Source organism: Pipra filicauda, unplaced genomic scaffold, assembly GCF_003945595.2.
Source record: "Pipra filicauda isolate LSUMZ 115617 unplaced genomic scaffold, ASM394559v2 scaffold266_size1643727_pilon, whole genome shotgun sequence".
Lineage (NCBI taxonomy): Eukaryota > Metazoa > Chordata > Aves > Passeriformes > Pipridae > Pipra > Pipra filicauda.
In genome coordinates, this window is record NW_024104383.1 from 1056916 (window position 1) to 1071561 (window position 14646).

At 65.2% G+C, this 14646-nt stretch overlaps 2 protein-coding genes across 10 annotated transcripts in view; both read left to right on the forward strand.

Moving 5' to 3' along the window:
* The first annotated feature begins 398 nt into the window (after nt 1-398).
* LOC113995703 (hexosaminidase D-like) lies at nt 399-7615 on the forward strand. 8 transcript variants are annotated; one of them, XM_039382364.1, is made up of 15 exons: nt 777-843; nt 3589-3797; nt 3903-4085; nt 4218-4455; nt 4563-4672; nt 4974-5061; nt 5142-5306; nt 5393-5576; nt 5798-5869; nt 5977-6181; nt 6281-6363; nt 6575-6653; nt 6844-6945; nt 7089-7178; nt 7283-7615. In XM_039382364.1, the coding sequence occupies exons 3-15, from the start codon at nt 3991-3993 to the stop codon at nt 7464-7466; spliced, it is 1695 nt and encodes a 564-aa protein (XP_039238298.1). In that variant the 5' UTR covers nt 777-843; nt 3589-3797; nt 3903-3990; the 3' UTR covers nt 7467-7615. The 8 variants fall into 8 exon arrangements, with proteins under 8 accessions (XP_027591871.2, XP_039238298.1, XP_039238300.1 ...); XM_039382366.1 differs by lacking the exon at nt 777-843 and having other exon boundaries at nt 1471-3797; nt 3903-3914; nt 3989-4085; XM_027736070.2 differs by lacking the exon at nt 3589-3797 and having other exon boundaries at nt 399-843; nt 3989-4085.
* A 2337-nt stretch (nt 7616-9952) lies between these two features.
* Nucleotides 9953-14646, forward strand: part of CASKIN1 (CASK interacting protein 1) — a 29216-nt gene continuing 24522 nt past the window's right edge. The window contains exon 1 of one of the 2 annotated variants that reach the window (XM_027736047.2): nt 9953-10238. In XM_027736047.2, coding sequence (XP_027591848.2) covers nt 10145-10238 — 94 coding nt within the window. In that variant the 5' untranslated portion in view covers nt 9953-10144. The remainder of the gene's footprint in view (nt 10239-14646) is intronic. The other variant, XM_027736048.2, reaches the window with a different exon arrangement.

A 14646-nucleotide genomic window follows, 5' to 3' on the forward strand; every position in this document is an offset into this window, starting at 1 on the left:
TGCGCGGGAGCGGGGCGGCGGGACATACCATGGGGGGGCGGAGGGAGGGGGGTAAGGTGAGACCACGGAGCACGGGGAGGGGGGGGGGCAGCTTCCAGAGCCCGCGCCAGGGGGCGCAGTGATGGGGGGGGAGGGAGCGGGATGTGGGATAGGGGGCGTGGGATAGGGGATATGGGGGGTGGGATTTGGGATAGGGGATGTGGGATATGGGGCGTGGGATAGGGGATATGGGGGGTAGGATTTGGGATAGGGGATGTGGGATATGAGATATGTGATGTGGGATATGGGAGATGGAACACACACCGGGAACCGGGTACACACTGGGCGTGGGACATATACTGGGCATGGGACACACCGGGCATGGGGCACACACTGCACACGGGGTACCCAACGGGCACGGAGCACAGGCGGGACACACACCAGGCACACACGGAGAGCACACCGGGCACCGCGGGGCGAGGCGGGCACTGGACACGCAACGGGCACCAAGCACCGGGCACCGGACGGGCAATGGGAGCCGGGCACGGGGCTCACAGCGGGCACACAGCGGGCACACAGCGGGCTCACAGCGGAGCCGCCCGTTGTGCCGGTGCGGCCCCGGGCAGGGCGGGCGGCGGCTCCGCGCGCTGCCGGTGGTCCCCCCGTGCGGGGTCGTGGGCACGGTCCCCGCTGGGTGCGGCGGCTGCTGAGGCCCCACCACCCTTCCTCTCCTGCCGCACCGGCGGGCACAGGGCCCTTTAAGAGCGGCGGCGGCGGCCGTGCCCGTGCCCGTGCCCGTGCCCGTGCCCGTGCTCGCGCTCGCGCCCGCTCCCGGCGGTGCCCGCGGCCGCCCCGCACCTGCCGGTAAGAGCCGGGACAGCGCGGGATGCTCGGGGCCGCGGAGAGGCCGGGGGGATGCGGGGATGCCCGTGGCCGCGGCGGGGAGCGGTGAAGGGAGGATGCGGGGATGCTCGGGAAGGATGCAGGGATAGCCGGGGGGATGCAGGGATGCTCGGGGCGATTGCAGGGATGCTTGTGGGGATTGCCGGGATGCCGAGCAGAGCTTGGAGGGTAACGTAGGGCACGGGAATGCCCAATGGATGCCCTTGGTGTGGGCATTGTGGGGTGCGCCAGGCTTGCAGGGTGCACAGAGGGCTGGGGGGGGGGGGGGGGGAAAGGCCCAGGGGGTGTCTCAGTGTCCTGGGGAGATGCGGGATGGGACAGGGGCCAGCTCTGCCCGGGGACTGGGGGAACAGCCCCTCCTGCTGCCAAGGGGCTGTAGCCCCAAGGGGAGTCCACAGCCTCTCCTCGCAGGAGCCCCGGGCTGTGGGGCTGCAGTGCCGTGGCCTCTGGGGAGGGGCAGCTCATCCTGTGGGGTGGCACAGGCTGGGAATACAGAATGGCCTTGGCCAGGCTGACCATGGAATGCTCTGAAAGCACCTGAGCATGTGCACATGTGTGTGTGCACACGTGTGAGTGTGCACATGTGTGTGCGCACATGTGTGAGTGTGCACGTGTGTGTGCACGTGTGTGTGCACACAAGTGTACATGGAGCAGTGTCACTCCTCCCACAGCCACACTGTCGTGTGTGCGGAGGGAGCGAGGGTTTGGCACGGAAACAGTGGGAACACTGGAGCACTGGGCAGCTGAGTGGCACCCGAACCCCTCACTGCTGGTCCGTGGGCTGCAGTGGCACCTGCAGGTACCCAGCGGGCAGCAGTGGCACCTGCCACCCCGGGGCACTCAGCTGCATCCTCCCCATGGCCTGGCACTCTCCATGTGCAGGTTTGGGTTTGCTTCCATCTTCCTCGGGGCTTGGGGCTCAGGCAGGTAGGTGGGGAGCTGGGCTGGATTTGGGGAGCTGGAAGCAAAACCCACGTGGGCTGTGTGGAGGCAGGGAGGGGGGCGAGGGTCTGGCCCCTCCTTACCCCATCACCATGAGGGTGTTGAGCCAGACTGGCCGGTTGTGAGGAGCCGTGGGCTCTCCCGAGCCTCCCGGGGACTGTGCCAGTGCCATCCCCAAAGCGTTGGCAGCGGAAGATTAATAAATATAGCGGGTGCTAGCGGCGAGATGTCGGGTTAGAGGGGCAGCATCCATCAGCTGAGCCCTCGCTGCCAAGGGATCTCCCGATGGCACAGGGATGTGGTGTCCTGGCTGCCCCCATCACCCCTTGGTGCTGCCCCCCCACTCTGGCCAGCACCCATCTCTCCCCCCCGACTGCCTGGGAACGCAGACCCTGGGAACCTGCCCTATTTAAATAACATAACGTACATTAAAAACGCCGAATCCTGGCGAGCTGACAGCATCTGTCTAAATATTTATCCCTGTTCCGGTCAGGCGCTGTGTTCCCATGACAGCCCCATTAGCACTTGGCATATTTATGGCCTTCCTGGGTGCTGGGCTCCCCGTGCCATGCACCACGGGGCCACTGACCCCCCCTCCCGTGTCCCCTCTGTGCTTTCCTGTGCACTTGGGGTGACCCCCAGGCTGGCAGCTGTCCCCAGCCTGGCACATCCTGCTGGGCTGTGCTGGAGCTGCCAGGAGTATCCTGGGCAGGGCAGGAAGTGGGTACCACACTTATCCCCTGGAGCACAGGAGGTGCAGTGCCATGAGGTACCTTGTCCGTGCAGGGAAGGGAGTGCAGGGAACAGCCTGCTCCCCAAAAGCAGGCTCCTGCCCCCGAGGGGCTGGGGGTGGATGCACTGCCCCGTCCCTGCCTCAACAAATACAACAGGACTGGAAAATAAAAGAGGGGGGGAAAGGGCGGAAATGATGCTTGTGTGCGGCTCCCGGGAGAATCTGTGCTGTCTCCTGCCTGTTGTACTGCAGGGCCCTGGGAGATGTGCTGCCCACAGGAGGGCAGCTCTGGGCTCCTGGGGTAGGAGCTGGCATCACCGAGGGTCCCTCGTCACCTGGGAACAGGGCTGTGGGTGAGGAGGAACCCGAGGGGACTGTGGGAGCAGAGGACACGGGGTGCTGTGGTGTTTTTCCAGGGTTTGTATTGGGCTGCAGAGGCTGGTGGCTCCTGGTGGGAGTGGTGCCCCAGTGACAGCAGTGTCCCCAGCGCTGCACTCACCAGGGTCTGGCCTGGCTGAGCATCTCCTGCTGCAGCCACAGTGCCCCTGTGTGGGACACTGTAGGCAGTCTGGGAATTGGGGCTGGTCATGTGCCATTGGATATGGAATTCTGTGCTGTCCCTCAAGCTGTGGCTGTGAGAGATAGGGATGGGGCACCTGCCACCTCCTGCTCCATGGAGACTGCTTTGATTTGGGCTCACTTTCATCTGAGTTGAACTCCTTGTCTCAGGAGTTCTCAAAATTAGTTTACAAAGAAAATATGTCAAATGAAATTTATTCATCTTAATTGTGACACCTCTGTGACATGAGCTCATCCCTGCAGCCTGCACAGCCTGTCCTGTGTCCTGTCAGGGATCGAGCACTGCTTTAACTGGACACAGCAAGGTTTCCCACATGGCCCCTGTGGGTGCCAAGGGGGTCCAGGCTGCCACCCTCACCCCGCCAGTGCCCATGGCTGTGCCGGTGCTGTCCTTGGAGCAGCCCAGTACTGGCGTGTGCCCGAGTGGTCCCCAATCACCTCTCCTCCATCAGCAGGGCTGTGCCGTGCCCACCCCCTGATGCCACCCCACCCTGCCGCCCTGTGACACAGCCCCTGTCTCGGGGGTGACCCCGCAGCCTGAGGGGATCCCTGTGGAGGACCTGCCCTGCAGCACCACCCTGTTTGCTCTGGCACTGGCCACGCCCTTGCAGGTAGAGGGAGAGGCTGATCCAGCCGCTGGCCCCACGCTGGGGCACACAAGGTAGGAGGGACACGGCACCGCTGTGCACGTCCCTGATGGGGTCCAGGGTGCCGGAGGGGTTCCCCCCATGTCACCTTTCTCTGGGTCTTGTGCTACCCTGGTCAGGAGCAGGACACGGTACGTGGGGCTGTGCAGGGTCACCTGTGCTTGGGGTCCCTCTGGCCACTGCTGGACCCTGTGTGTGTCCCCAGAGATGGCCTTCCAGCGGAGCCACCGCCTGAACCTGCTGCGCCTTGTTGTGCTGCTCCTCATCGCCTTGGCCGGCATCAAGTTCCTCTTCCGTGACAGGTGAGGTGACAGCAGGACCCCAGGGTGTTTGGGGGTCTGTGGGGAGCCCCTGGGTCATGCCCAGGTAGGTGCCTGGTGCTGGGGGGCAGCTAGTGCCCTGTGTCATCCCCATCCCTGCTCCACTCCCTGCAGCTTTACCCTGGAGCTGCACAAGCACGTCAGCAAGGAGAGCGGGTTCTGGGGGGACACAGGTGACATTGTCCAGGATGTCATCCCCCAGAGCCAGGTTCTGGAGCTCCCTGAGGCGAAGATAACGGCCCTGAGGCAAGAGCCTGGGCAGCAGGTCCCCAGGGATGTCAGTGCCACCGAGATGAGGCTGGTCCACTTGGACCTCAAGGGAGCTGCGCCCAGGGTCTCCTACCTGGAGCAGGTGAGGATGCCCAGTGGCAGGGAGAAGATGCCAAGGAGGGATGTGTTGGGGGGGGCTCAACCTGCCATGCTGTCCCCACTGCTGAGCCCACCCTGCCCACCCTGCAGGTGTTCCCCTTCCTGTCCCAGCTGGGAGCCAACGGCATCCTCATCGAGTATGAGGACATGTTCCCCTTCAAGGGGGAGCTGGAAGTCCTCAGGTCCCCGTACGCTTACAGGTGAGCAGGGCTGTGTGCTGAGCTGCCCGGCGGGGCGGCCCCGGTGGGTCCCGCTGTGCCAGGGCTGGGTGTGACCCACCTGGCCCTGTGCCTGCGATAACCATGGTCGGAGTGCCAGGCTGTGCCGCCGGCAGACTGGCTTCCTGCCCTGCTGGGACAATATTTGTGCCCCTTAGTAAAGTCCACACATGTGTGGGGTGGTGGGGGCTATATGGGCAGGGTGCCAGAGGAGGAGGGGAAGTTCCCCAAGCTCTGCCCTCTGCCCTGGCATCCCCCGGTGAGCCTGTCCCTGCCCTCCCAGCGAGGAGGACATCGAGCGGATCCAGCAGCTGGCGGAGCAACACAAGCTGGAGGTGGTTCCCCTGGTGCAGACCTTTGGCCATGTGGAGGTAGGGGCTCCCAGTCCTGCTCCCCATCCCAAATCACAGGGGGTTCCCCTGGAAACCCCCCTAATGGCTCCTTCCCGCAGTTCATCCTCAAGCACGAGAAGTACCAGCACCTGCGGGAGGTCGAGCGCTTCCCCAACAGCTTCAACCCCCACGTCCCCAACACCCTGGCCCTGCTCAGGAGCATCTTGGCACAGGTGATCGAGAAGCACAGACGCTCCACCTGGATCCACATCGGTGCGGATGAGGTGGGCAGTGGGCTGTGCAGGGACCCCAGCCCTCGCCCCAGGGGTGCTCCCAGGAGTGCTGAGCATCCCCCTTCCCCCAAGTCCAGGTTTTCCATCTCGGGGAGGGGATGGACTCCAAGAACTGGATGAGCCGCAACAAGGGCGATGTGGGGACCATGTTCCTGAAGCACATCAAGGAGGTGTTGGGCTTCCTCTCTGCGCAGTACTGGGGGCTGCGGGTGCTCATGTGGGACGATATGCTGAGGAAGATCAGCGTGGGAGCCCTGCGGGGTGAGGGGACGGGGACGGCAGTGGCGTCTCGGGTGTCAGCCGAGGTCTGTCCTGTGTCTCGGCAGTGCCCGTTCACGTGGCTGCCCTGGCACGTGTCATGCCTGGTGCTGGCAGGAGCCCATGCCTAGCCCTGCGGGAATGTGGGTCTCGGGCTGAGGAGTCCCAGGCATGCTCCTGCTGCTGGCACCGGTGCCAGTGTCCCCGTCTTGCTCTCCCTGCAGAGTCTGGGATAGCGAAGCACGTCTCACCTGTGGTGTGGTTCTACGCACCCGACTTCGAGGCTGAGCAGATCGGTAAGGTGACGTGCCAGGCTCCTGGGGATGGTGGGGGGATCTGCCCCCCGCTCCTCACAGCCTCCTGGGCACAGTGGCACTGATGGCTCGTGCCTGTCCTGCTGCAGAGCCGTTCCTCACCAAGTATGCAGAGAGTGGCTTCGAGGCAGTTTGGTTCGCCAGCGCCTTCAAGGGCACCACGGGGCCGGCGCAGACCTGGACCCCCCTGAGCTACCACCTGAAAAACCACCTGAGCTGGCTGAAGGTGATGCAGGCCCTGCCACGGCTGGCCCCGCTGCGCTTCCAGGGCATCGTGCTCACCGGCTGGCAGAGGTGAGGGGCACCAGAACCCCCTCCCTGCCACCCCGGTGCCCACACAGCCACGCTGGCAGCAGTGCAGGAGGCGATGGCGTGGCTGTCCCCACCCTGCAGGTACGATCACTACTCGGTGCTCTGTGAGCTGCTGCCTGTCGGCATCCCCTCGCTGGCCATCTGCCTGCAGACCCTGGTGAACGGTGAGCCAGCGGCCCTGCCGGCACAGCCAGGCTCACCCCCACCTCCCACTGCCTGCCAGAGCCTGGCCTGCCGGGAAGGGGACAGGGGGGAGATGGGAGGCAGGGGAGGAAGAGCTTCAGTCTCTCCAGTTTTGGGGGTGTGGTGAAGCCAGGGGTGAGCCTGATTGTGGGGTGGCCCAAGCCTTTTTGTCCCTCTCCTCACCCTTCCCAGGGGGCTTCACAGAAGAGGCAAAGAGGAAGGTCCTGGATGTGCTGGGCTTGGAGAGTGTGCAGCTGGAGCAGAGCACCTGGTGCGTGACCACCCCAATTGCATCAGAAGGGATGCACTGGAGGGGACCAGGGAGTTGGTCACCCAAATTCCCCAGTACCAGACCCTTCTGGGCTGAGGGCGGGCACCCTCCAGCCACGCAGAGTGCTGGGGTTCACCCAGCCCAGTGCATCCCACATGCTGGGGTCTCACCTTGGCCTCCCCTTCCCCAGCGAGGGCAGGGGAGCGTTCCCTGGTGTGGAGATCTACCACATGGTGCAGCAGGTTAATGGCCACCTGAGGGAGAGCATCCTGAAGGCTCTGGAGGAGGAGAGGTAACAGGCGGTGGGAGGCAGCGGGATTGGTGGCTTGGGCCACAGGGCTGGAACACGAGAGTTTTTCCGTGGGAGGGGACCTGCCTGACATGCAGCTCCCCATCCCTGGCCCCTGTGCCCCCCACTCCCTCGTACCTCCCCAGTGCCATCAAGGGCTGGTTCAGCCCCTACCATCGGAAGCACCACTTTGGGAACCCCCGCAACATGGAGAGCTTTGGCAGCAAGGTGCTGAAGTATGTGGAGCTGGGGGCTGGGAGCCCCCCCAGGTGCCTCTGCAGGGCTGGAAGGGGTCCCAGGCTCACAGAAGGGAGCTGGACCCCTGCTGTCCCCCCACCAGGCTCCATGAGGACTGGGAGAGCTTCGTCCGTGACCTGCGTGCCCAGCTGGAGAGGGTCTACTTCCCAGACACGGTGGAGGAGTGGATGGAGGAGAACGTCAACCCCTACCTGGACCAGCTGCGGGACCTGGTGCGGGACTACCGGGCCATCATCCGCCTCAACGGCCGGCCCAAGGCCACGTAGGGGCTGCAGCCCCCCAGCTCTCACTGCCCCCCGGCTGGTCTTCGGGGGCCAGCACCGTGTGTCTGTTTGCTGGTGACGGCGCTGCCGCCGCCGCTCGCGCTGTACAGAGCCCTGCACACCCAGCTCCACAATAAAGTATTTTCATAGATGCTGCTGGTGCTGGAGGGGCCATGGCTCTGTGTCGTGGCCCCCGTGCAGGGAGGGGGAGCTGGGGCCGGTGTGGAGGGTTGAGGTCTGTCCTGGGCCCCAGTCTCTGCTGGAGCTGGAGGGGTAGGCAAGCCTCAGGGCAGAGCGTGACAGAGCTCATGGGGACACCTCATGCTGGCCTCAAGGGCGGCCATGCCCTCCCTGCAGGATGGGATCCAGCTCGGTGCTGGGGCTGGGTGCTGCATGGCACAGGGAGAGGGCTGGAACCCGGGGTGGGGCAGTGACAGGGGGCTGTGCAGGGGCCCTGTCTGGCTCCCACCAGCACCCGCTCCCCACCCCCGTGTCAGCTTTCAGCCACCATGAATCCCTGGTCATTGGGAGGGAGGTGAGTGTCCTGAGCCAAGCCATCCTCCAAACCCTGCCTTCATCTCTTCCCTCCTTTCCATTAATCCAGGGCCCAGGGCCCCATGTGTTCCCAGACCCCTGCTGCCTCCTGCGCCCAGGCAGGGGCCTCAGTGCACTCCATTCCCATCGGAAAGGCAGCTGGGGGGGATGCGTGGGGATCTCTGCGTGGGACGAGCCCTCCTGCTGCCGGTGGTGCCTCCGGCTCCCACAGTCGGGTTTCCACGTGCCTGTTCCCTGCGGTGCCCACCCCAAACCCCCCGTGCCTGCGGCTCTGACCGTTCCGGGCGCTGGTTTCTCTCGGCGTGTGCAAGGCAGGAACAGGGACATTTCACTGCACATTCTTCTGCTCTGCAAAGACCAACCCGACTTGGCAAGAGCCCGAGGGAGCCGCAGGAACGCGAGGCTGGAGCTCCTCCTGCAAAGCCTGGCACAGCCAGGGAGGAGGGACAGCGCTGGTGCACCCCACTGGCCCCACAGAGCCCCGCGTCGTGTCCCGGTCACAGAGGTCCCAGTGCCCGCTGAGGCCACCGGGGCAGGGGCTGCCCCGTCCCGTGCCTGTGTTGGGTGAGCGGGTGTGGGAGCCCAGCAGGAGGGAGCTGTGGGGCACAAAGGGACCTTTGTTGAGGAGCCTCGTTTGTTATCAGGTGGTGGCAGATGTGAAGGAAGCCCCTGACCCGGAGGGGCCCCCGGGCGCGTGCGGAGCCCCGGCCCCAGCCCCCAGCCCGGGGAGCCCCGCGGCGGCTCAGGGCCCGTGCGGCCGCCCGGCTGCGGGATTAGAGGGCAGATTAGACGGCGTTCCGTGCTGGCAACCCAAATGTCCTGGATTGGAAAGTGGGGGTGGGGAGAGGAGACGACCCCGCCGATCCCGAGGCGGGGTCAGCCTGGAGGTGGGGACTGGGAGGGACCCAGGGGCTACAGAGGGAGCTGGGGGCTGTGGAGGCATCCTTGGGCTCCAGCTCAGGGGCATGGGCCGGCACGAGGCGGGCAGGGGGGCATCAGGAATGATCTTAGTTCCCTCCTCCATCTTTCCCTCTGCCACGGGCACACACACGGGGCTGCAGCCGCCCGTCCCCCTGCACCGCACACGGCCGTGCACCGCATACACCAGTGCACTGCACCCATCAGTGCCCAGCGCTGCGGTGGCCAGCTGGCTACCAGCCTTCTGGCTCAATTGCCTCAACGTCGCTTTGCTGGAGCCGGCACTCCACAAGGCTTTTATCCGGTTACTCGTCCGGGAGGGGAGAAATTTGGGCTGATTTTGAGTGGGTGATGACCGTGCTCTGCCCTGAGGGCACTGTGGGGACATTAATGACTTGTCCATCACTGGCCCTATTTCCCATCGCGTTCCTCAGCGTCCTCATTCCGGGAACACTCCACACCTGGAATGTCTCTGTCATTCCAGCCTTAAAAGTGAAAGGGACGAATGTCACCGGCCACTGTGTCAACAAAAGTGGAAAATGACGCGGTAATGAGGGCTTTATTTACAGAAATGGAACAGTTGCTCCTGTCCGGGTCCGTTACCGGCATCGCAGGCTGCCGGCCGGTGCCTGCGATGTCCAGGCGGGACGGGGATCGGCAAAGGGCACCCTGGAGCGGGACTGGGGAGCACGGGGTGCCCCGGGTGGGGGTCTGCCGGACCCTCCTCAGGTCCTCCTCGAGGAGGAAGAGGCCCCGAGCAGCCGTGTTCCCCCCTCCCCTCCGCCCGCCGAGACCCGCCAGCTCGTTACACGCCACGGCTGCGCGGCGGCGGCGGCGGCTCCCACCGGGGCGTCCCCCGGGCCCCGGCACCGGGGAGGGGGATCCCGCGCTCCGCCCGCAGCACCGGGAGGCCCCCGCCTCCTCCTCCTCCTCCTCGTCCTCCTCCTCCTCCTCTTCCTCCCCTCCCGCGCTGCCCCCCGCCCTCCCGGTGCGGCCCCCCCGTCCCGCCGCGCCCCGCCCCGGGCGCCCGCCGCCGCCGCCGCCCCCGCCCCCGCCTCCGGAGCGGGCGGGCTGGGCGGGGGGGCCGCACCGTGCCGAGCCGAGCCGTGCCGAGTCGCCCCGAGCCGCCCCCCGCCCCTCGCCGCGCCGCGCCGCGGAGGATGCTCGGGCCGTGAGCCCGCAGCCGGCAGCCCCGGCGCGGCGCAGCCATGGGCAAGGACCAGGAGCTGGTGCAGGCGGTGAAGGCGGAGGACATCGCGGCCGTGCAGAAGCTGCTGCAGAGGCCCAAGCCCGGCAAAGCCAGTGAGTGCGGCGGCGGCGGCGGGGCCGGGCCGGGGGCGGCGGCGGGAGGGGGATCCTGGGGGGGACACACACGGACACCGACGTCGCAACAGCAGGCGCGGCGGCTCGGGACCGCATCCCAGCGCTGCTCCCGGGGCCCGACCGCGTTGCCGCCCTGCCCGCCCCGGAGCATCTCCGGCCCCGGAGCATCCCCGGCCCTTCCCTGGTTGCGGCGCGTCGCAGGCGGGCGGGGGCCGTGGACGTGCCGGGGACCCCCGGTGGCGCCCCGGGAGGGGCGGGGAGAGGGCTGCCCGGTGGGGATCTGAGCATCCCGGCGGGGCTCGGAACATCCCCGGGCGCTGCGCGGGTGCTGGGCGCTGCACAGGGTCGCCCCGCCGGTCCCGGGGTAGCTCCCGGTGCAGCCGGTTCCCAGTCGGGCTGCCCTTGCCCCGCGGCCGGGACCAACTCCCGACCTCCAGGAGCCGGGCCCGGTGCCCCCGGGATGTTTGGCCTGGGCAGGGGCTGCGGCCGGGCGGCGCCGGGCACATCTGCGTGTGCGTGGAGCGAGTGTGCCCGGCCCGCGCGTGTGAGCCCCGGGGCTCAGCGCCCGCACACCTCTGCGTGTGTCCGCGCTGCCGCGGGTGCGTGTGCGGCTGTGTTTGGGTGCGTGGGGTGTTTGCGTGGCGGTGTGTACCCTGGCATCTGTGTGTTTGGCTGGGCTGTTGGTGCCTCTCGGTGTGGGGGTGTTTGGATGTCGCTCCGCGGGTATCTCCCGGTGCGTCCCTGCGGTTGGCTGTGCACGGCTCCCCGTGTGCACCGAGTGTGCGTGGCCAGGTGTGAGGCTGCAGGGGCGTGCGTGTGGCTGTACGTGTGTGTCTCCGGCTCTACGTGTGTAGCTCTGTGAGTATCTACTCGCTGTAGGATATAACTGCTCTGTCGAGGCGTTCCGCCCCGGAGTGAATAATTCATGGTGCTGATGCAGCCGCAGGTTTCAGGCCTGGTGCATGGGATGAACGGGGGGGGCTGGGGACTGTCCCTGGGTATGGACAGGGACCTCGTGTGGCATTGGGTCGCTGGACACACAACCCCTTCATGGCTGCACCCAGTGTCCCTCCCTCCAGGGCCAAGCGCTCCCCAAATGCTGTTTTCCTGGAATTGTGCAAGGCTGGTGTAGTGTCTCCCATCCCTGGTCATGCAGGGGTGTTCCTGGCCAAGCAGGGCCAGTGTGGTGTCCCCTGTGCCCTGGTGCTGGGCAGGCATCCCCCATGTCCCTGCTTTGGTGTGGCATCCCCCATGTCCCTGCTCTAGTGTGGCATCCACCATGTCCATAGTACCACTTGGGGCCAGTGTGTGTTTCCTTGTGCCATGCAGGACCAACATGGTATCCCCCCATGTCCTGGTGCTGTGCAGGCCTGACATGGTGTTCCCCAGGGCCCAGTGCCATCACTGCTGTCATTGCTGAGGGACTGTACAGGACAAGAAGAACCTCCAGCTCAGAGTCCCCTTCATTCTAACCTGCTCCAGGTGCTGCCACTGCAGTGGCCTCTCGGAGTGACACGTGGGGATGGGGACAACACTTGACCTGTGCACAGCACTGTCCCCCACACACCCCTCTCCAGTCCCTGCTGGCAACAGCCAGAGGTGCCAGAGTGCCACTACCTCCTCCTGCATCCCTCTCCTTCCCAGTGCTCTACTGCATCTCCCACTGCTGAGCCCTCCAGGTGCCAGGTGGATTGGCCATGGGGGGCCAGTGGTGCTCCCCATGTCAGGATCGCAGGGTAGGGACAAGGGACACCCAGTGAGGCTGAACCTGGTGTTGGGCAGATTCCCACTATAGGCCTGGATGCTTGCCCCATTCCCTGGCTGGGCTGTCCATCTCCAGCTCTGCTGAGCCCTCCAGTGCCAGTGCTGGGCTGCTCTGGTGCCATTTCCCCCTGGACCCGGCTCTCTTGCCTGGCAGAGGGTGCCACACGTGTGTCACAGGTGCTGTGCTCCCAGCCTGGGGTGCATGAGCACCTCTGACCATGGCAGTGAGGCTGGAGGAGCAGTATGAGGAGAGGGACAGCACTGAGCAGGGCTGTCCCCATGCCGCCGTGGCGGCCCCATGTCCCCTCCAAGTTCCAGTCCCACACATGCCTGTGGTGCTCCCCGCGCTGTGCGGCACCAGGAAGATTTGTAACTTAGCTCTGTTATCTGGATAATATCCTATTCATGTGGGGTTTAATAAATGAGATTTTAAAAATCCTTGCGTGAATTAGCGCGGGTTGCCATGGCGACATGGGGCCCGGTGTGGTGTGTGGAGTGCGGGGCCGGGGCCCGGGCCGGCCGCAGCGCGCACCGCGCCTGCTTCCCGGGCATCCATAATTGATGAGGTTGTCTGAAAGTTGCGCAAATCAGATGCAGGGATTTGGCAGCAAACTGTTTCCCTCCCTGTCCCCTCCTTCCCGGTGCTACCTCGAAGAATTGTAGTGACTTGGCGTTTTCCCCTTGGCTCCAGAACCGTGGGATGGGATGGGATGGGATGGAATGGGATGGGATGTGGCCCTGGGGTGTCTCCAGCAGCACCCATGCCCACTGTGCCATCCCTGTCCTGGGCACCCAGGGCTTCAGGCAGTGGGAGATGAGACGTGCTGTGCCATGCAGGGGATCCACGGCTCCTCAGCCATGGAGGGTTGGAGCGAGCTGGTTCCTTCCTCGTGGGGCCGGTGCTGCCAGCGGCTCATCCTCTTTGGAAATGGCTTCTGTGTGGTGCTGCCAGGGCCATGTGAGGGACCTCAAGCCGAGGGTTGGATCCTCTGTCCTGGCTTCTCCTCCCACTGGGCTGAGGGGCTTTGTAAAGCACTTCCACACGTGGCAGCCTCATGTGGCCAAGGAGATGTCCCAGCACGTGGCCCTGTGGTGCCAGGATAAGCATCCGGTGTGTCAGGGGCTGGCTGTGCGGGCGGAACACAGGGCTGTGTCCTGCAGGGATGTGCTGCCCACCCCATGCTTGGTCCTCAGGGCCCTCCTGGTCCCCCAGGCTGCCATCAGGACTCATGTCCTCATGTGCTGTTGGAGCTCTGGGTACCTCACTCTGGGATGCCCGGGGATGGGCAAGCCAGGCTGACTGGCTGGGATTGGGATCTGGGCATGGAGCTCTGCACCCCTTGTGCCCTGCCATGCCGGGGTGACCCAGCCCAGGCTGGTCTCACTGTCCAGGGGTGCTGTGCTCCAGCCCGGGCAGCTCTCTGGGTACCCATTCCCATGCTGCCGCCTGTGCAGGGCTCCGCATCCTGGCAGCACTGCTGGCATTTCAGGACTTAGCCCAGCCAGCCCTGGCCCTGCTGCCATGTGCCAGGAGCAGGTCCTGGCCTGCTTGGGCAGGGACCTCAAAGCTCAGCAAAAACTCCCAGGCTCATCACCCTCCGGGTGCTGCCGTCCCGTGGTGAGACATCCCGGGATGTGAGTGGAGGTGCAGTGGCTGAGTGGGATCATTGCTTCTCCAGGGAGAGTGGGAAACAGAGCCAGACCCCTTGGGAACATGGGCTTCTGGGCAGGGCCTCAACCAGCTGCCTCCTGCCCTCCAGTGCGTCCTCTTGCACGATGGCCAGTTAATTCTGGGTTTTCTTGCCTGCATTTGATTGCATTAATAATCTCCTCTGATAACAGTATTTAATAAAACTGGGCTAATATGGCGCAGTTAGGAAATGTCTTTGACATTTTACAATTCAATTTCTATGCAGTAAAAGGCAGGGCAGCTGCAAATCCAATTGTGGTGCAGTGCCCAGGGCGTGTGTGGCCGGCAGCCACCGGAGCTGCCCAGTTCCCCCTCAGCTCTCTGGGAGAGCAGTAGCCTTTCCTGGGAGGAAGCCACCCCGATGGCCCTCCACCGCCACTCCCTGGTCACAGGCACTGGGCAGACCCTCCTCGCTGACAGAGAAGCCCGGGTAGAGGGGAGCAGACGGTGCTCACCCATGTGCCAGAGCCCCTGGATGCCGCCAGCCTCTGGAGCCATCGGTGCTGGGCAGGATGTCTGGAGTTGAGAGGAAGGGGCTGTAGGACCAGATCCTGTGGCAACTTGGCCAAAAGGATGCTGGGCCCCCATGCATCCCCCGTCCCATGGCCAGGAGCTGCTCCTGTGCCTCCCCCGATCCCCTTGGCATGGATTAAGGGGTGGAATGCCAAGGGGATGGGCTGGGATGGGGGTGATGCCAGCATGGGGTGATGCTGGTGCCTCCCAGCCGTGTCCCAGGCACGGGGCTGTGCTCTGAGCACCGCTAGCAGGCAGGTTCCCGAGTCAGGGCCGAGCAGCTCCGACTGCTTCCGTGCTCATCCACGTGTCAGCGGGTCCCTCATAAACTTCTTGGGGTTTCCAGCCCACGTGTGAAGCTTCGCTCCCAGCAGGACTTGGCAGGCGGATGCGGGCTGGAGCATGCCAAGTTTCCTTCCA

Bases quoted from the DNA above. Each gene is read 5' to 3' on its own strand.
- LOC113995703 (XM_027736061.2), top strand. From the start codon at position 3,865: ATGTCACCTTTCTCTGGGTCTTGTGCTACCCTGGTCAGGAGCAGGACA. The intron at 5,577-5,797 runs GTGAGGGGACGG...CTCTCCCTGCAG, and splicing joins CAGCGTGGGAGCCCTGCGGG to AGTCTGGGATAGCGAAGCAC. The intron at 6,654-6,843 runs GTGCGTGACCAC...CCCCTTCCCCAG, and splicing joins CAGCTGGAGCAGAGCACCTG to CGAGGGCAGGGGAGCGTTCC.